Below are 17047 nucleotides of genomic sequence, written 5' to 3' on the forward strand. Positions count from 1 at the left end.
TTGCAATATAATATGTAGGTGAGTAAGTATCCTATATAATATACGTAGCTCAGAGAAAGAATAAATTAATATGGCTTGTCAATTTGGCCAGATTTCATTTGATTTTGTTTCATTTTTCAACCCTCTCTAATTTCCTATATTGGTAATCGGTTTATACTTCATCAATTATTATACAGCTCAACTTCTTTCTATATATTCTCTTTCATACGCACTAAGCTTAAAAATGGAAAAGAAATAAGATCACATAGCCATCTAAAACGCATTTAGTAATTGTGAGTTGTTAATAAATGGTTTTCTAATATAGCACTAAATATTTTTGAGACTAAGACTAGAAGTGAGTCGAGCTAAGTTGAGTTAAACTAAACTTAAGTTCGATCTACGAAAATTGAATTTAACTTACAACTCGATTCATTAACAATTGAAACTATTTTTTAAATTCAAGTTCGACTTGGTAAAAATTCACAAACTTGCTTAAACTCACGAGCTAACTCAAATAACAGGAACGTAATCTATAATTCTATATCAATAAATTATGAAGGTTGTGGTATGCTTAGAGAAGGGGGGTTGAATCTATGCCTTCCTTTTTGTTGCTGTTATGAACCTTTTTAAACAAAATTACAATTCTGATTCTGTTTGAACTCAGCAGCGAAAATTTATGAGACAATTTATTTTTGTCTCATGAATATCAGAAAACAGAACTTAGCAGAAAAGAGAAAAGAGAACACCAGCATGTATCCTGATTCGGTTGCCTTGTGCTATGCAACCTACATCCAGTTTCCTCCACAATTATGAAGGAATTTCACTATAGTTAACAGAATTACATACACCAATTTCACACTCAAGTTCTATCCTAACTTGACATTGGCTATACTAACTCCTAACTATTCACCCTTAGTGCTAACCCAACTAAGAAGGGGATACCAAATAGGTACAAGATACAAAACATTTAATCAACCTAAAGAAATCGGAAAACAACTCTAGGCTTTTCTCTCAAGTGTATCTCTCAGCCTTTTTCAACTCATGGCTTTTTCTTAAACTTTCTCACTTTGCCTTTTCTCTCAAGAAATTACAAAAAGATAAGTTTAGAAAAGTACATTACAAATAGTAAATCATGAAGGAGATTGACTTTATCAACAGCCTCTAAGCTATGTGAAAAACCAGCTTTGCAAACCTCTGAATTTGTTCTTCAGTGTTGGCCTAATGCTTCTTTGATAGAGAGCATTATCCAAGTAGAGGAACTTCACAGGGAATACTTCACAGAACTCAACTTCTCAAACTCTGGTTTTCTCTCCTTGGTTCAGAATGAACAACACGCTTCTTTTTATCTCCTTGCATGTTCCTTGGTTCTTCTTCCAAGGTCAACATCTTGAGCCTTGAGCTTTACCAACCCACAAGCTCACTTTTTCTTCTCAATCATCAAAGTGGAACCTTTCCTTCTGACTTTTCCAACTTGACCGAAAGCCATGAAGGAGTAACCGAAATTATTTTCCAATGGTCAACCAAATCTGAACCATAAAGATGCAACTTGGTCCCCAAAAATATCTTGTGACCGTGGATTTGTAGCAGTGAAGAACAGAGATCAACTTTTTTTTTGAATGCCATTTTCGGATAGAACAGAGAGTAGGGATGAAGAGAAGAAGATTTTATGTGAGCAAGGTGAGATGAAATACCTTTAACCTAAGCTTGATTTGGTTTGAATTTTGTGATTTGATTTCTGTGTATCAAGCTTAACCTTTCTCTCTCTTGCTTCTTTGGTGTTTTGCTTGGTGAAGAAGCTCTTTCTCTCTTTCTCTTTCTTACTTTTTCTGAAACTGATTTGACTTGATCTGAGAGGAGGGTAACGTTGCTTTAGTTTGAGCAACATGGAGGGAATTGAAATTAAGAAGCCAGATCGGGCTTGGATCGGTTGTTGGTGTGTAACCCGTTTGGCCCATCTAATTTCTTTGGCTTCTATCTTTTTGCTTTTGTTTGGGCTTTACCCATCAGCCTTGTTATATTGTCTTTATACCATTTGGGCTGCTTAAATGAATTTGGCCTGCAACATGAAATAAATAATTAGTAATATGCCATTAAAATTGATCAACACTAATTATTTATTTTGTCCAAAAATAATGTTTGTCATCACTAATTAATATTGTTAATTTCTCAACTCAACAAATTATAACTTATATATATTAAGAATGAATAATTTTATATGTTGTTTATCTATTAATTATAAATTTTTTATTTATGTCCTTGATAAACCACAATTTTATGATTTATTTTGTATTGAAATGAGTAGATTTTATAAACTTCTCCTGCATTTATTCATTAAAATAGCATAATTTTGTGAATTCCTCCTAAATTGAGATTAAGATTAAAAACATGTTTTTTAGATCCTTAAATTGCTAAATTTAATTCACTTTTTAATTCCATTCAATGCCTTGATGTGTTTGTTGAGTAATTTCAGGCTTACAAGGCAAGGATGAATTGAAGAAATGAGAAAAAAACATGCAAAAGTAGAGAATTCATGAAGAAATGAAGTTTGGAGCACCTCAGGATTGTGTGCACACATGAATTTCATGTTGCGCGTACGCATGAGTATACATACGCATGTTTTGGGAATTCGCAAGTTTGGACATACGCATTATTGCTAGCACGTGATTTCAATTAAGTGAACACGTGAGTCATGATTTTAGGCTTTTTCGAACTCAATCCAACTCATTTCTAAAATATTTTAAGCCAAACTTAAGGATGATCAAAGGAAAGTAATCAAGATAGTTCTAGTTTATGTTTAGAATAGATTTTTAGAGTCTCTCAAATTTAGAATTTTTTAATTTAATTTCTCCTTAAATTTAGATTTTAATTTTATTTTATTAGTTTAGTTTTTTTAATATATATTTTGTTCTATTGGCAAAATTTTTTACATTCGTCCCTCTAAATAAAGGTTTTTAATTTTTTTTTTTAATACAAATTTGAAGGAATGGTGGCGGGTCTTATTCAAATCAGAACTCATTTGGTGTACCCGGATATTCAAAACTAGTGGATTGATATGTAAGAAGCTCTTGCTAGGAATTATCAAAACACACAAAAGAATATAAAGATGTGTTTGATTTGTAGTTTATTTTATTATTTTTCTTAATATTTTTATTTAGAATTTTATGAAAGAGAGAAAATAACGTGTAAAAAAGATTTTTTTTATTTTTTATTTTTTATAAAATTTTAAAAATATAAAATAATAAAATTAAAAATAGAAAAAAATTCAAATAAATTCATCTTAAGATTTTTTTGAATTCCCTGATATTTCGTTTTCTTATTTTTAATTAAAAAAGTTCATTGTTTTTATTTGGTTTTATTCTTTACTCCTCTCTTTAGAATTATTTATTATATTATTAGATGACAGTCTCTTCTATATTTTGTTTAGAAAAGTCCATCTCTTTATCTTCTTAAAAACATTAAGAGTCTACTACTATACATTTTATACTTTTTACTAATGAATAATTTTTTTATGAATTTAATTTTGATACGAGCAAATAATAATTTTATATATATATTTAATTACGTAATATTATATAAATAAAGATAATTATTTTTTATATTAATTATGTAAATGATGATACAAAAAAATTGATGTAACTAAATGAGTATTTTCACATTATTAGTATATATATATAAATGAAATTCCCGTCTAGATCCAGAATTGTTAATCAAAATTACTTAAAGAGTATAATCACTCATAAAGCTGAAAATATATGTGGAGAGAGACAAATGTCACAAGTCACAAGCAGCTGGCTAGTGGCTACATTCTCTTTACCATTAATTTGTTTATATTATTTATATATTATGGTAGGGTTTCCCTAGCTAAGTCCACTTGCATGGTGGACCAAACAATAAAGAAAGAGAATGAAGCAGGATTGGATTGCAAAACTGCCTAGCAGAATTTTTTCGTGTAGCTTGGCAGATAAGCACAACAAAGACATGTAATATCTTTCCATCTTATTTACATGTGTCGCCCAATTTTATTTTTAACTTTTTAAAGCCACGAAGATAGATATAAAGCTAGGTATTACATATAGATAGATAATCATCATACTTACTTGATGCAAATAATTTCAAAGACGGATTTGGAAAGCTATATTTTAGTTGAATTAAAACCCATTTAAATTAAATTTGACTTGTTTGTTTGAGAAAAAACTAAAACAAATATTTGAATACATCCAATAATTCCTGCCTATTTTTTTAATTTTTGGTTAAACGTGTTACTATAAATAACAATGGATGTTAATAACTACCGATAAGATATAAAATAAAAAAAAAGAGATATATTCAAATGGTATAATGGATGAAGGAGTAAGTCAAATAAGTACATAAAAAAAAATAAGAGTAATGTTAGGGGCAGCAATTTTGATATTTTGTAATTATTAAGTGGTCATTAATAGTATTTTTAATGGTGTGAGATTACATTCAATAATAAAAAATCACTCACTTTTTTTTTATAGTTAAGTGTTGGCCAGAAAACACAAAAGTTGTTAGCCCTAAATTTTTCTAAAAAATAATTGTTTGGCTAACTTATTTATGAAGCATACCCGTATTAATATATATATGACTATGTGATTTCACTTGCAAAACAACTCAACAAATTACACCGCGCAAATTTTCATGGAAATAAGATTTTTATCTTTAATTTATATATAGTAAAGTTTCTTGAATAAAATTTATCTTCTTCTTTTTTTAAAAAAAAATGATATATATTAAAAATTAATTATTAAATCAGTTATTATATATTTACATATAAATATACATGTTATTTCATATATTTTTAATATATATTTTGTTGATTGATTTCGCATATTTATAATATAGTTGTATAAATGATTCAACTATATTATATATATAAAAAAACTATTTATATTAAATATGCGTAATATAAATTATACATTAAAATATACTAAATAATATATATAATAACTAATTTAGTTATTAATTCTTTATTTACATATATAAAATTATCTATCGTATTTTTTCATATATTTTTTCTTCAAACATAAAAAAAATTGTGTCTAGTGGTTAAAATGATAAGTATTTACTATTCTTTTAAAAATATATCTATTATGTATGTTTCATCATGATATGAATATTTACTTAAATAAATAATTACTCACGGAATACATTATATATATATATATATATATATATATATATATATATATATATATATATATATATATATTATTTAAAGTACTCTTTACAATAGAGTAAAAAAAATTGGATATCATCAAAAGTCACATGCAACCATATTAAACCATAGAAAAACTTCAATAATATATGGAAGTGTCAACCTTTCAAAGAAAAAGAAAATAATCAAAGAAACCATAAATTGCATCATCCAAGTATCAAACCGAATGACTTATTTCCAATAACATGCCCTCATATTTATAGAGATATATTATTTTCTAATAATTGTTTGACTAAATGGACTAAAAAGTCAAATAAATCGCTGTTCAAATTTTCATAGAAAAATTTGGGATGTATATATACGTTGTATAATCTTTTGGGAAGGAAAGTGATTCCAACAAAAAAACCATTACAAAAAAATTATAATACATGAGATCGAAGAAAATAAAACATGTTATAGAATAATTTATTTAGAGAATTAAATCAACAAAAAATGAAGTGTATCATTTTATATATGTATATATAAACAAATTGTTGATTGAATATTTTTATTGAATATATATATAGGTGAATTATAATATGACATTATGCTATGGTGATTATCAAACGGGCCTAAATTCGTCGGGCTGGCCCGTATAACCCGTCAAAAAAGTGGGTTGAGCTGAAAAAATTGGGACCGCCAAATAGTAAAAGTATGTCTAACTCGCACCGCTTAAATCGTGGACTTTGGCAGGACAGGGCGGGCTTTCCAGCCGGGTTTAGTATTTTTTTAGTAAGGGGATATTTTTACAATTTTTTTGCCAAAATCCAACTTTTCTCCAACCCAACTTACAAGAGAATGAAGATGAAAATTGAGTGTTTTGGATTATATTTATTTTGTTTTAGAGATAATATTTGTAATTATGTTTTGGATTATGTTTATTTTCTTTTGGGAACAATATTTATAATTACAAAGACTTTAATGTTTGTGAATATAAAAATTATAATTTGTTTATACTTTTAAAAATTATAATAGTTAAAAGTAAAAAATAGGAGAAAATATTTTATGCCTTTATATATATTATTTAATAGCTAAAAGTAAAAAAAAAAAAAGAGGATATTTAGCGGGTTTAGTTCGCCGGCCCGCCGTTAAGCGGGGCGGGCTAGAATTTTGGGACCGCCTCATTAAGCGGAGCGGGGCGAACCAGCCCATCAATAGGCGGGCTTTTGGTGGGGCGGGGCGGAGCGGGCTTTCCCGCTTGCCACCCCAAGTGTTACTAAAATTTTTTTATTTTAATAACATTATTTTTAAACAATACTTTTTTAACAAATATTATTTAACAATAAAAAATATTATTTTAATTTTAACAACGCTTTTTAAAATACTATAGTTACTGTAGTCATCAAAACATACTTATATTAAAATGACCTCTATATATATAGTAAATTCTATTTTACTTTCTCTAAAATAATATATAATTTACTCTTTATATGACATGTTAATTTTTAATTAGATAATATCTTAATCTAGTTACTAACTATACTTAAGTAACTTAACCATAATAAAATTAACTTGTAATTAAATTATAATTTAAAAGGGGTTATTGTATAATTTTTAAAAATATTAATAAACAAAACACATTTTCTTAAAAAAAAAATTCCATGACACAGAGAAAAGAAAAACTTATTTGGAAAAAAAAAATCCTTGTAATCTAATGGTTAAAGTACACCATCTTTTTCATGACTTTTACTTCACTGTAAGAGTATGGTCAAATAATCACTTGTTTTAAATAATAACAAAAAATTTTAGAATTCAATTCATGATAGAGAAAGTCATTGATAAATAAAATGCGGATCACTCATTTATTTATTTATCTCACGTTTTAAATAATAATATTGAAGAATTAAGTTTTTCTTTCCGGGTAGAATGATTTAGGAAAAAAAAGGCATAGTTATTAATTTTTTTTTTAAATTATATAATTACTCATTTTAAATAATAATTTAATTATAAAATAATTTTATTATGCATAAGATATTAATTTTAATTAAATTAAAATAATTCAAATTATTAGTATTATTAATAATTAAATTAAAATTATTTAATTAGAAGTTAACCAGTCATAAAAAATAAATTACATATTATTTTAAAAAAAATTGAGATAAAGTTCAGCTATATATATGTTTCACTATCTACTCCACACATCTTCAATATTTCTTTTTGAGGAAAAAAATAGTGTGGAATAGTCAGAAAGTCCACACAACATAGAAGTCATCGACTTTAAAGTTCAAAGAAAGCGATAGAACCATGCGCTCTGCCCTCTGCCTCTAACATCAAGCAAAAGGACAATCACCAAAAAGCATTCATTTACTCCACTTTTGCCACATCTATAAACCAATTTTGGAAACCAAATATTCCAAAATCCCAATTTTATATTAAAAAAAAAACAATATTCCAATAAGCACCGCAACAACACTAGTCCAATTACAATGACTCTCTCTAAATATGGAACTTTACCTCTAATTCTTTCACATTCTCCATTCTCCTAGTTCTATTTTCTTCCTCCTTTTAGGAAAAGTATTTATAGTCAAGCACTTAGCCAAAGCCAAACCAAGACTACTATTTTGATGAGGAAAAGTGTGAAGACTCCAAGTGGGACCCACCTTTTTGAAAACCTTAATACTAACATGAGAAAGATTAAAGGAACCTCTCTACCTTATACTCCCCAAAAAAGCAAAGTGTTCATAATGCCACTGTCTTTTCCCTGAATTAGGTAATGGCTAATACCAAAAGTAGGTGGAATAGACTTCCATATGTGGTAAGATGATAAAATCAGAATCAGCAAAAGAAAGAATAAGTACTACACAAAAAATGCTATATATAATTAACTGAGAAGATTAAAATGGAAACAAGCTATCATATAAGAGAAAAATTCTAAATACGTAAACAACTGTATATTAAAATTAGCTATTAAAATTAATTATTAGTATAAAATATATATTAAATAATATATTTATTTATACATAATACATAATAACTGAATTTAATGACTAATTTTAATATATAAATAATATTTTTAATATTTAAAATGACATAAAATTATTGTAAGTTATAACGACTCTGTGATATTATTAAAAATAAAAAAATAAATAGATAAATAATCTGTCATCATTTTAAATGACTCTCTTCTAGTCTTTTAGAAATACTTATATCATGTTTCTACAGGTATGAGTTTAAAAAAATAGTGTCAAATTTTACCAAAAATATAAATGGGTTATTATTTTAATTTATTCATAAAAACCGTACATAAAAATAAAAAATATATTACTTTTTAAAAAGTTTATTGGCAACATGTGATATTATAAAAAATGCTAGAGAGTAGAGACCAATATTTTTAGGTAAAAAAAATGAAGAATTGGTTAGTATTAACTTAAATATAAGATAAATACAAAATGTTGGCCACTTAATATTTATCACTTTTGTTTTATCCTAAAAAATGAGTATTTGATATTTTCATGTTGAGAAAATAAAAATTAACATATACAATGACTACCATGCTTAGTATATTTCTTGTCAGAGGGTTTATCCTTTTATTGGTACAGAAATATTTTGGAAATTAAAATTTTATTTACGAAGATATATAGAATAAAAAATATATACTCATAATTTATTTTTATAAATATTAAAAAAATTCAACAATTCATATAATAATTAAACAATTTTTTTAAATAATATATGAGTATAATATGTATAATATTCTTAAAAGTATAATTTTATAAAATATTTTTTTACCTCGAAACAAATGCCGGTAACCATTATAAGTATAATGATATAATATTAAAGGTTAAGAAATATTAGTGTATTAATTTTAAATTTTGAGTATTTTGTATCTCATCATTTTACTTTAATGGAGTTTAAAACAAATTTTAATTTCTGTAATGTTTAATTTAGGTATATTTTATACATTTATATAATTATATGACCTTTTTAAATTAACAAAAGAACTATTTTTAAATTTATCGCTTGAATAATTATCTAAATAATTAAATTTAATTAGATATTTACTTAAAAATATCTGACATGGCCAAAACTATCAAAATTAAGTTCTTTTAAGAATTCAATTTTAATTTTATCACATTGTAACTAATTTTTTATAGCATCGATCATTTAATCACATTACATATAAAATTGTTTACACTAATAGTGTTTCAAAAGAAATATGATAGACGTCCAATTTTGCAAAAACATTTGTTAATGTTAAAAGATGAAAGTTGAAATTCGACACTAAAAATCTGACTAATTTAACTTTTTAATAAATAAACAAATAAATAAATCTATATTTTTTATAATAAAAAAATATTCACTAAATAAAAATAATACAAAAATAAGACAAAAATATGTAACAAATTAAATATATTATATGTAAATTTAAATTGAATAAAAAATTAATAATGTTATATCATATTTTATAATTTAAATTGGATTGGTTTATTGTTGATAGGTAGATACAAAATTCGATGTCATTTATGTATTTTTTCAAAACTCAAAAGTAGAATTTAATATAATTTAAACTAATGCGATTTTGATCGGTTTTTAATTTGAATTAAATTGAATAAATAATTTTATTTAATTAAATTAAATTTAAACACTTTAAAAATTATATTTAAAAAAATAATTATTTTTTTAATTAATTAACTAAATAATCAGAAAAAAAGGAATTTAATTAAACGAGCACATAAAAATATGTTCAATCTATTAAAATTAAGTTCTTTTAAGAATTCAATTCTAACTTTACTTCTCACACTCTTAACAAAAAATCTCATGCACATCCAATCCAATTTTGCATTCTAAAAGTGGGAAAACAACTTTCTATAGTCATCAATCTAGATGCAAAACATTTGTAAATAACTAAATATTAAGATCAAAGTTGAAATTCAATAGTAAAAATTTGACTAATTTAATTTTAAAAAAAAAGGGTTCAAATTCATATAGTCTCTTTAAAAAATGAGTTAAGGTGAGAAAAAAATGGAAAATGGTGGGACCCAGAAGAGAGGCCAATGGCAGCAAAAACACACTAAATGTGGCAAAAAAGAAGAGTCATGCACAACTCTAAATACATACAATAGCCATGCAAAGTTGCCGTTTCCAGGCACTGGCCATTTTGGGGTAAAACCCTCTCTCACCTCTTTATCTTCTCCACCAAATTTAGCACTCTCCCTTTCCCCAAGCAGAAACAAACATTGAAAAACAAAAACAAAAAAAGAAAAAGAAAAAAAAACCCTTCAAAAACCAGGTTTGGGGTGTTAAAGCTTAGGATTTAGAGAGTTTAGAAAATAAAAAAGGAAGCACCTTTACATATACCCAGAGCTTCTGTTTGAGAAACAAAGGTGTTTGGATTAAAATTCCAACTGGGTTTCATCAATTTTCTTTGTTTCCATATTTTTTTCCCATCAAGTTTGCGTTTTTGGGTTTTGATAAGCTTATTTTGGGTATAAAAGAAGAAAAAAAGGAGATGGGTAGGGGTAAGATTGAAATCAAAAGGATTGAGAATGCTAACAGCAGACAAGTTACATTCTCCAAAAGGAGAACCGGTCTTCTTAAGAAAGCTCAGGAACTCGCTATTCTCTGCGATGCTGAGGTGGCTGTCATCATCTTCTCTAATACAGGGAAGCTTTTTGAGTTTTCCAGTTCTGGGTATGTATCTATGTCACTTTTAAGGTTTTTCTATGGTTTAACATGCTTGCATGTTACTTTTGATTGTATGAGTTAACTTTTTTTTTTTTTTACAATTTTATTTGTAAGGTTAGTCTCTTTATTTTGTTGCCTCAGATTTCTTATTTATCATGTTTATCAATTTTTGCATGTGAAAATTTTGTTCTAATTCTGATGGTTTGACTGGTACAGGATTGGTCTTGTTATCGCTGAATTTATTTGCTTTCCTTATTTTGATGTGGTGATTTATTTTTTATTTCATATATGCTTGTTTCAATTGATTTTATTTATTTATTTATTTTGTGTGTGTGAAAGTGATTTCTTTTTAGCTGATTATTAAGTTAAACCTCCCTTTCAGTTTGGTTATTTCTTTATAATCCTATCTTCACTTTCTCTATAGGAAGATATTATTCTGAGTTGGGTTTGTAAGTCCATTTGTTTCTTGCTGGTTAATCCTTTTAGGTCAAGGTGTTTTTCACAACTTGCTCAGTTTAATGCACTGCATTTGCATGCTATTGCAAAGGTTACTTTGTTGAATTATGATATTTATGATTAGTTGATGAATGAGATTATGAGATAGATGCATGATATACATTATTCAATCATTAAGATGAAACAACTTTGTTTTTCTCAAGCCTTTTTTGCTTTGCTTTATTCTGTGATTCAATTGACTTAAGTGAGTTTGAAATGTGGGGACCGTTCATTCCCCACTAAATGCATTTATTTTTCTAAGTTGTGATCCCAATTCACAGAATGAAAAGAACACTTTCAAGATACAACAAATGCACCGATTCTTCAGAGGTGGCTATAGTTGAATGTAAAGCAGAGGTACTCTGTTATAATACCCTTTTAGTAGAATAAAATTTAATCTTCAGTTTGTAGTCTATAAGATTATTCTTCTTAGTTGCAGAACCATCAACCAAAGCAATGGTTCATTGGTAGTAGTAATAAAAAATGACATGTCTGTAGTATAGCTGCTGTTCTAATGTTCCTTCCATTTGGTACTTGTCTTAGTTTAATTTTTGGATTTTTGTTTCTAATAAAAAATCTTTTTCTTCAGAAGGAAGATTCTAAGATGGTGGAGGCTCTTAAAGATGAAATTGCAAAGCTAGAAAGAAAGCAACTGTATGTGTTTTTAAACCTTTACATTTCTATTTATTTCCTCATCGTCTTCTGCTACATGCGTTATCTCTCAATGAATATTTTCCGCCTGTGACTATAGACGGCTACTGGGTAAGGACCTGACAGGATTGTGTATAAAAGAACTGCAACATTTAGAGCAGCAACTTAACCAAGGGTTGTTGGCGGTTAAGGAGAGGAAGGTGTGTCACATTTCATGTTATCTTTGTTCCTTCGCCTTTCCTCAGCAAAGTTCATAAGCAGAATGTGATAAAATCATTTTACCTTGTAATATACTATCACTGTTCAAAGTCTTAATTTTGTTTACTCTTTCAGGAGGAATTACTTATGGATCAACTGGAGCAGTCTAGGGTTCAGGTATTTTGAAACTTGAAAAAACTCTCTAAAGCCTACTTGCTTCGTTGAGTGGTGATGCGTGCGACAACCATAAAATTATGTTTTACTCGACTAGTCATTTACATATGATTCACAAGCCATACTTTTTCTATTCAGTTCACTGTTTTATTTATAGGAAGTCAGTATTTCCTAAAATCTACATATGGTTAAGTCAATAATAAACATATTATGTTATACCTTTCCATTCCATATTTGTTGCGATTATTCTTGTCCTTAATGTAGAAAGCAAAGAACTTGCTTGTAGTGACTAGAAATTTGTAGATAAAGTTGAAATCTTTGTCCATTACTTTGTTCTGATATTTGTTTGGTTTATTCTTTACAGGAACAGAGAGCTATGTTGGAGAATGAAACTTTGAGAAGACAGGCAAGTGTTTATTCGTGTTATTGACATGCTTCCGGAATCCATGCCTTTGTACTTTGAATACTAATACTGTCATCTCTTACAGATTGAGGAGCTTCGTTGTCTTTTCCCAGTAACAGAACGTGTAGTCCCGTCTTATCTTCACTACCCCCATGTGGAAAGAAAGAATGTTTATGTAGATAATGGTGTTGTTAAGTGTACCAGCTTGGCAAGTAACTGTGAAAACGAGAGAGGAGATTCGGACACTGCATTGCATTTAGGGTACGACCTATCTTCGACCTCCGAATTCACAACTAAGCTGCATAAGAATCATGCTATTCTATGATTTTTGCTGCATACAAAGTCCATTATTCTTTATGTTCATGTACCTACATGTTATGTAGATTCTAATCTAATATTTGATTCTTGTTTTTCAGGTTGCCAACTGATGTTAGTCACAAGAGGAAGGCAGCTGAGAGAGAAACATTTTCGAATGAGTCAGAAAGCCAAGTTGCTCTACTCTGATCCCAGTTCTGACTTATCTTTCTTGCAACAAGGAAAAGTAGAAGAACTTGAATGTTGAAACTAATTTAGTGCAGTTATAGTTTGTGCAGTTTCAGTGTAGATCAGAGAAGTGGAAAAAAAGTAGGATCCTAGGTGAATCTCCCCAAGATCAAATCATATAATGTAGAATTTGGCTCTTTTTTTTAGATTTTGGCAAGCTTCAGATTCAGATTTCATCAGTTCTACCTCATTTTGGGGTAAACAGGCTTGGGGATTGGGGAAAGTTTTAAGTTATAATGAACCATGCTTTAGTTATCTACAAAAATCAAAAGGATTCTTAGTCTATTTTTCTGTTGTTGCATATTCATCTTGATGTTTTGGTGTCCTTTTACTTTAATCTAGAATATGCCTCAGTCATTCAACCTTTGATTTCAATTTTGTCTATGTCAAGAAGAAATTATTTATCTCTCACTTAAATATTACTTGTTAAACAAGGGGAAAAATTTATTGATCTTTTGAGATTTTAGGACCTTGAAAGTATATAGTTTTTAACTTCATTTAAAAATATTTGAAAATATTTTAAAGATATTATAAATTTATTCTCATGTCAGTAGAATTGATATTTCTAAGAACCAATTTTTTGTTGAGGTTATTTTTAAGAGATATGAGAAGACAAAAAAATAAAAATTGTTACCCATTTTCTTTATTTCCATTTTACCTGGGATTTCTTCAAATCCTGTTTATTAGCTCAAATGATGAACAAAAGCTTTGTAAGAATGAGTTGTTTCTGATTTCTTCTCAATTTGTAAAGTGAAAGATCCATTTTTGAAACTCTCACATCAGAGACATGTATAAATATAAAGTTATTCACAAGAACAGTACAGTGTTCCATAATGCAATGAAATCTTTAGTATTTACATTACTTGTTAAATTAAGATCATACACTTTGAAAACATTCAAAACTTAAAAGACCCTATGAAACTATAAGTCTATACACAGGAAATCAAATCAAACAATCAAACAGAATTTTTGGGTCCTTTCTTCAATCTAAGACAATCTATTAATTCAGTTCTCTGTGTCATTACCTTGTTGAACATATCATCCACCATAGTTCTTACAACATCACATAGATTCTCCAACACTTGCAGCTTTGTTTGCATTTCCTTGGCAGCAACATCTGAATCATCAACAAGAACTTGAGCAACAGCATCATTGATCTCCTTCACCTCCTTCAACACAGGAATTTTCTCCATTATTTGTTCATTGATCTTGGAATCAAGTGTCACAACCAAAGAACCATCAAAGCCACCTAAAATTTCTCTTAACTCCATATATGGCTTATTATTACTACACAAACCAGACAACAAAATCCCACATACCCAAAAGCCAAGACTCTTCATTTCCTTCAAAGCTTCACTCACAACCCATTCTTTGCCACTAAAAATCCTTCCTTGATCACTTTCTTTGCTCAATTCGTTGGCAAAATTGACATTGAAATTGGAACAACATGGCTCAATTGGTTTCAGATGCTTTGTTGCCATAGAAGATGGAAGTGAAGAATCCTCTAAAACTGATAAACCATGAGCAAGAGAAAGCCTTGATTGTGCAAGATGAGAAAGTGATGAAGAAATTGAATTGAAAATCTCCAACAAACACAAACTGTAGCTGAGATACCCTTCAATGGAACCAACCTCCCATGTACTTAAAGGGTAATCTATATCCACAACAAGATTTGCAAAAGCCTTGTTTGTGAAGGGTAAGATCCCAAAACACTTCTCAATCCATGTCAAGGACAAGAAAAAGATCTCTGATGATGACGGTCCTCCTCCTGGTTTCAACACATCAAGTGATAACTGTCCTATGAATCTGGAAACCTCGCATCTAAAAGCATGCAAGGAAGCTAAGAACTTCTCAGGTTGGTTATAATGATCATGGTTGGTCTGATTTTGATGGTGATGGTGGTTGTGGTTGTGATGATTCTCCAGCTTGTTGTAGAGTTTTGCAAAGGTATGTTCCAAGAGTACCATTGACAACTTAGAACACAATACAAATAACTTTGTTGGGGTGAGTTGAGAATTAGAACTATTAAAAAAAAGTAAGAGACTTTGAAAGTTTGGTTGTAGATGACTTATTGGTTGGAAAGTTGAGCCGATAAAGTTTGGTTTTTGATCTCAAAAAAAGAGCAAAAGAGAGTAGATTAGTATTGGAATGCAACTAGGTTGCGGATATGATCAAAACACACAATTGGTGTTTTCTTTTCCCATAGAGATTAAGAAAAAAAAAAAAACTATGGGCACCCATTTTTGCGGTGGTCAAATAGGTTCATCTGATCTGACCTACATTTTTGGTTAATAGAGGTTGGTTTATGATATAAGTTATGGAAAAAAGGGCCCTATGCAATTACTTTGATCAATATACCAAATTCAGAATACCTAAGGAGGGTATATTTGTCTATTTATATAGGTAATGGTACTTTGTCACTGTGGTTGGTTATTGCTTTTAGAGTTGCCAATTGGAAATAGGGAGTTCCCTTGAAGGAGAAGCTTCAGTGACAGTATATGAGGGGAGGGTCACTACAATAACGTTTTGGTTCTCACATGTTATATTATGTGAATCTCACTCTCTTTTTTTCTCCTTTTTTTTTTTGGCTGGTTTACATCACAAGCAACGTTGTATTTTTTATCATTGTATTTGTTTTGGTAACATCATTCTTAGTTTCTTTTTAGGCTGATTCAAGACTAATTCTCCTGTTTTATGATACAAATATAATATTTTATGAGACCCAAAATAAAATTGAATTAAAACCGAATATTAAAGATGTTATAATATATCACTTACAAGAACGAATATTATATCGATTGTAAGATTTGAACTTGTGTCTTTATGAGATACGAAATATTTTTTATAGAATGTTTCACTTCATTCTTATTTATTTTATAACGTAGTTTTATAAATATATATAGGGACGGAGGAGTAAGTGAGCCTTGATTCTCCCAGATTTAAAAAAAATTAATAATAATAAATTGTTAAGTATATAAAATTATTATATATTATATAATTTATTTTTTATTTAAAAAATATATTTAGTATTTAATTTAATATAAATAAAAATACAGTCCAAATATTAATGATATTTAATATTTTAAAAGTAAGTAAAACAGTTTTATTCAAACGAATTTAGTAATTAAGAGAAATTTTATATTAGAATGCAAGTTTAATACTATAAATTTAATGTTTTTAATCATGTTGAATTAAATAATTTGTGCATAATTTTTAAGTTATGTCAAGTATTAACAAAGATACAAAAGTCTTTAACGTATCATTTGATTAATCGTTTAATTTTTTTGGTATTAATTCTGTTTCAGTTACTACAACTGAGATATTTTTTTCAGCTATGAATATTATGAAGATCAAATAGATTCAAAAATAAAATAAAAGATAAATTTTTTATTAATTATCTTTTAATTTATATTAAAAAAATTATTAAAAAATTTAAAATAAATTTTATTATTGATAAATTTTATGATATACAAAATTGACCTATGTTATTTCATTAATAAAAAATACACATATTTTTTATACTTAAATATATATTTTTTATCAATTTATTTTTATAACATATCTTATATTATATAATTTATTTACATATAAATTTATTTTAATTTAATATTATATATATTATTAGTCCATAATAATATTTTTGAATCTGTATATATGTATATATTAGTTATTAAATTTAAAATTTCTTACAATTCTAGATGTCAACTAACTGATTAATCTCTTCTAATCTAATCTAAAATATACTATGACAAAATGTGTTGTAC

General features: G+C 27.7%; 2 protein-coding genes across 2 annotated transcripts; one reads left to right on the plus strand and one right to left on the minus strand.

Annotated features, from left to right (window-relative positions):
* The first annotated feature begins 10188 nt into the window (after positions 1-10188).
* Positions 10189-13568, plus strand: LOC112789402 (agamous-like MADS-box protein AGL15). The gene is made up of 8 exons (XM_025831270.3): positions 10189-10825; positions 11596-11671; positions 11904-11968; positions 12066-12165; positions 12299-12340; positions 12702-12743; positions 12826-13001; positions 13157-13568. The coding sequence occupies exons 1-8, from the start codon at positions 10644-10646 to the stop codon at positions 13242-13244; spliced, it is 771 nt and encodes a 256-aa protein (XP_025687055.1). The 5' UTR covers positions 10189-10643; the 3' UTR covers positions 13245-13568.
* Positions 13569-14114: 546 nt separating this feature from the next.
* LOC112789401 (protein BPS1, chloroplastic) lies at positions 14115-15794 on the minus strand. The gene has a single exon (XM_025831269.3). The coding sequence runs from the start codon at positions 15248-15250 to the stop codon at positions 14240-14242; it is 1011 nt and encodes a 336-aa protein (XP_025687054.1). The 5' UTR covers positions 15251-15794; the 3' UTR covers positions 14115-14239.
* Positions 15795-17047: the final 1253 nt, after the last annotated feature.

This window comes from Arachis hypogaea, chromosome 3 (assembly GCF_003086295.3).
Source record: "Arachis hypogaea cultivar Tifrunner chromosome 3, arahy.Tifrunner.gnm2.J5K5, whole genome shotgun sequence".
In the NCBI taxonomy this organism is placed as follows: Eukaryota; Viridiplantae; Streptophyta; class Magnoliopsida; order Fabales; family Fabaceae; genus Arachis; species Arachis hypogaea.

What these genes read in the sequence shown, in the direction of transcription:
- LOC112789402 (XM_025831270.3), top strand. Translation starts at nt 10,644, where the DNA reads ATGGGTAGGGGTAAGATTGAAATCAAAAGGATTGAGAATGCTAACAGC. An exon ending in TTTGAGTTTTCCAGTTCTGG is followed by an intron (nt 10,826 to 11,595) that starts GTATGTATCTAT and finishes CCCAATTCACAG; the next exon opens with AATGAAAAGAACACTTTCAA. An exon ending in GACACTGCATTGCATTTAGG is followed by an intron (nt 13,002 to 13,156) that starts GTACGACCTATC and finishes CTTGTTTTTCAG; the next exon opens with GTTGCCAACTGATGTTAGTC.
- LOC112789401 (XM_025831269.3), bottom strand. Translation starts at nt 15,250, where the DNA reads ATGGTACTCTTGGAACATACCTTTGCAAAACTCTACAACAAGCTGGAG.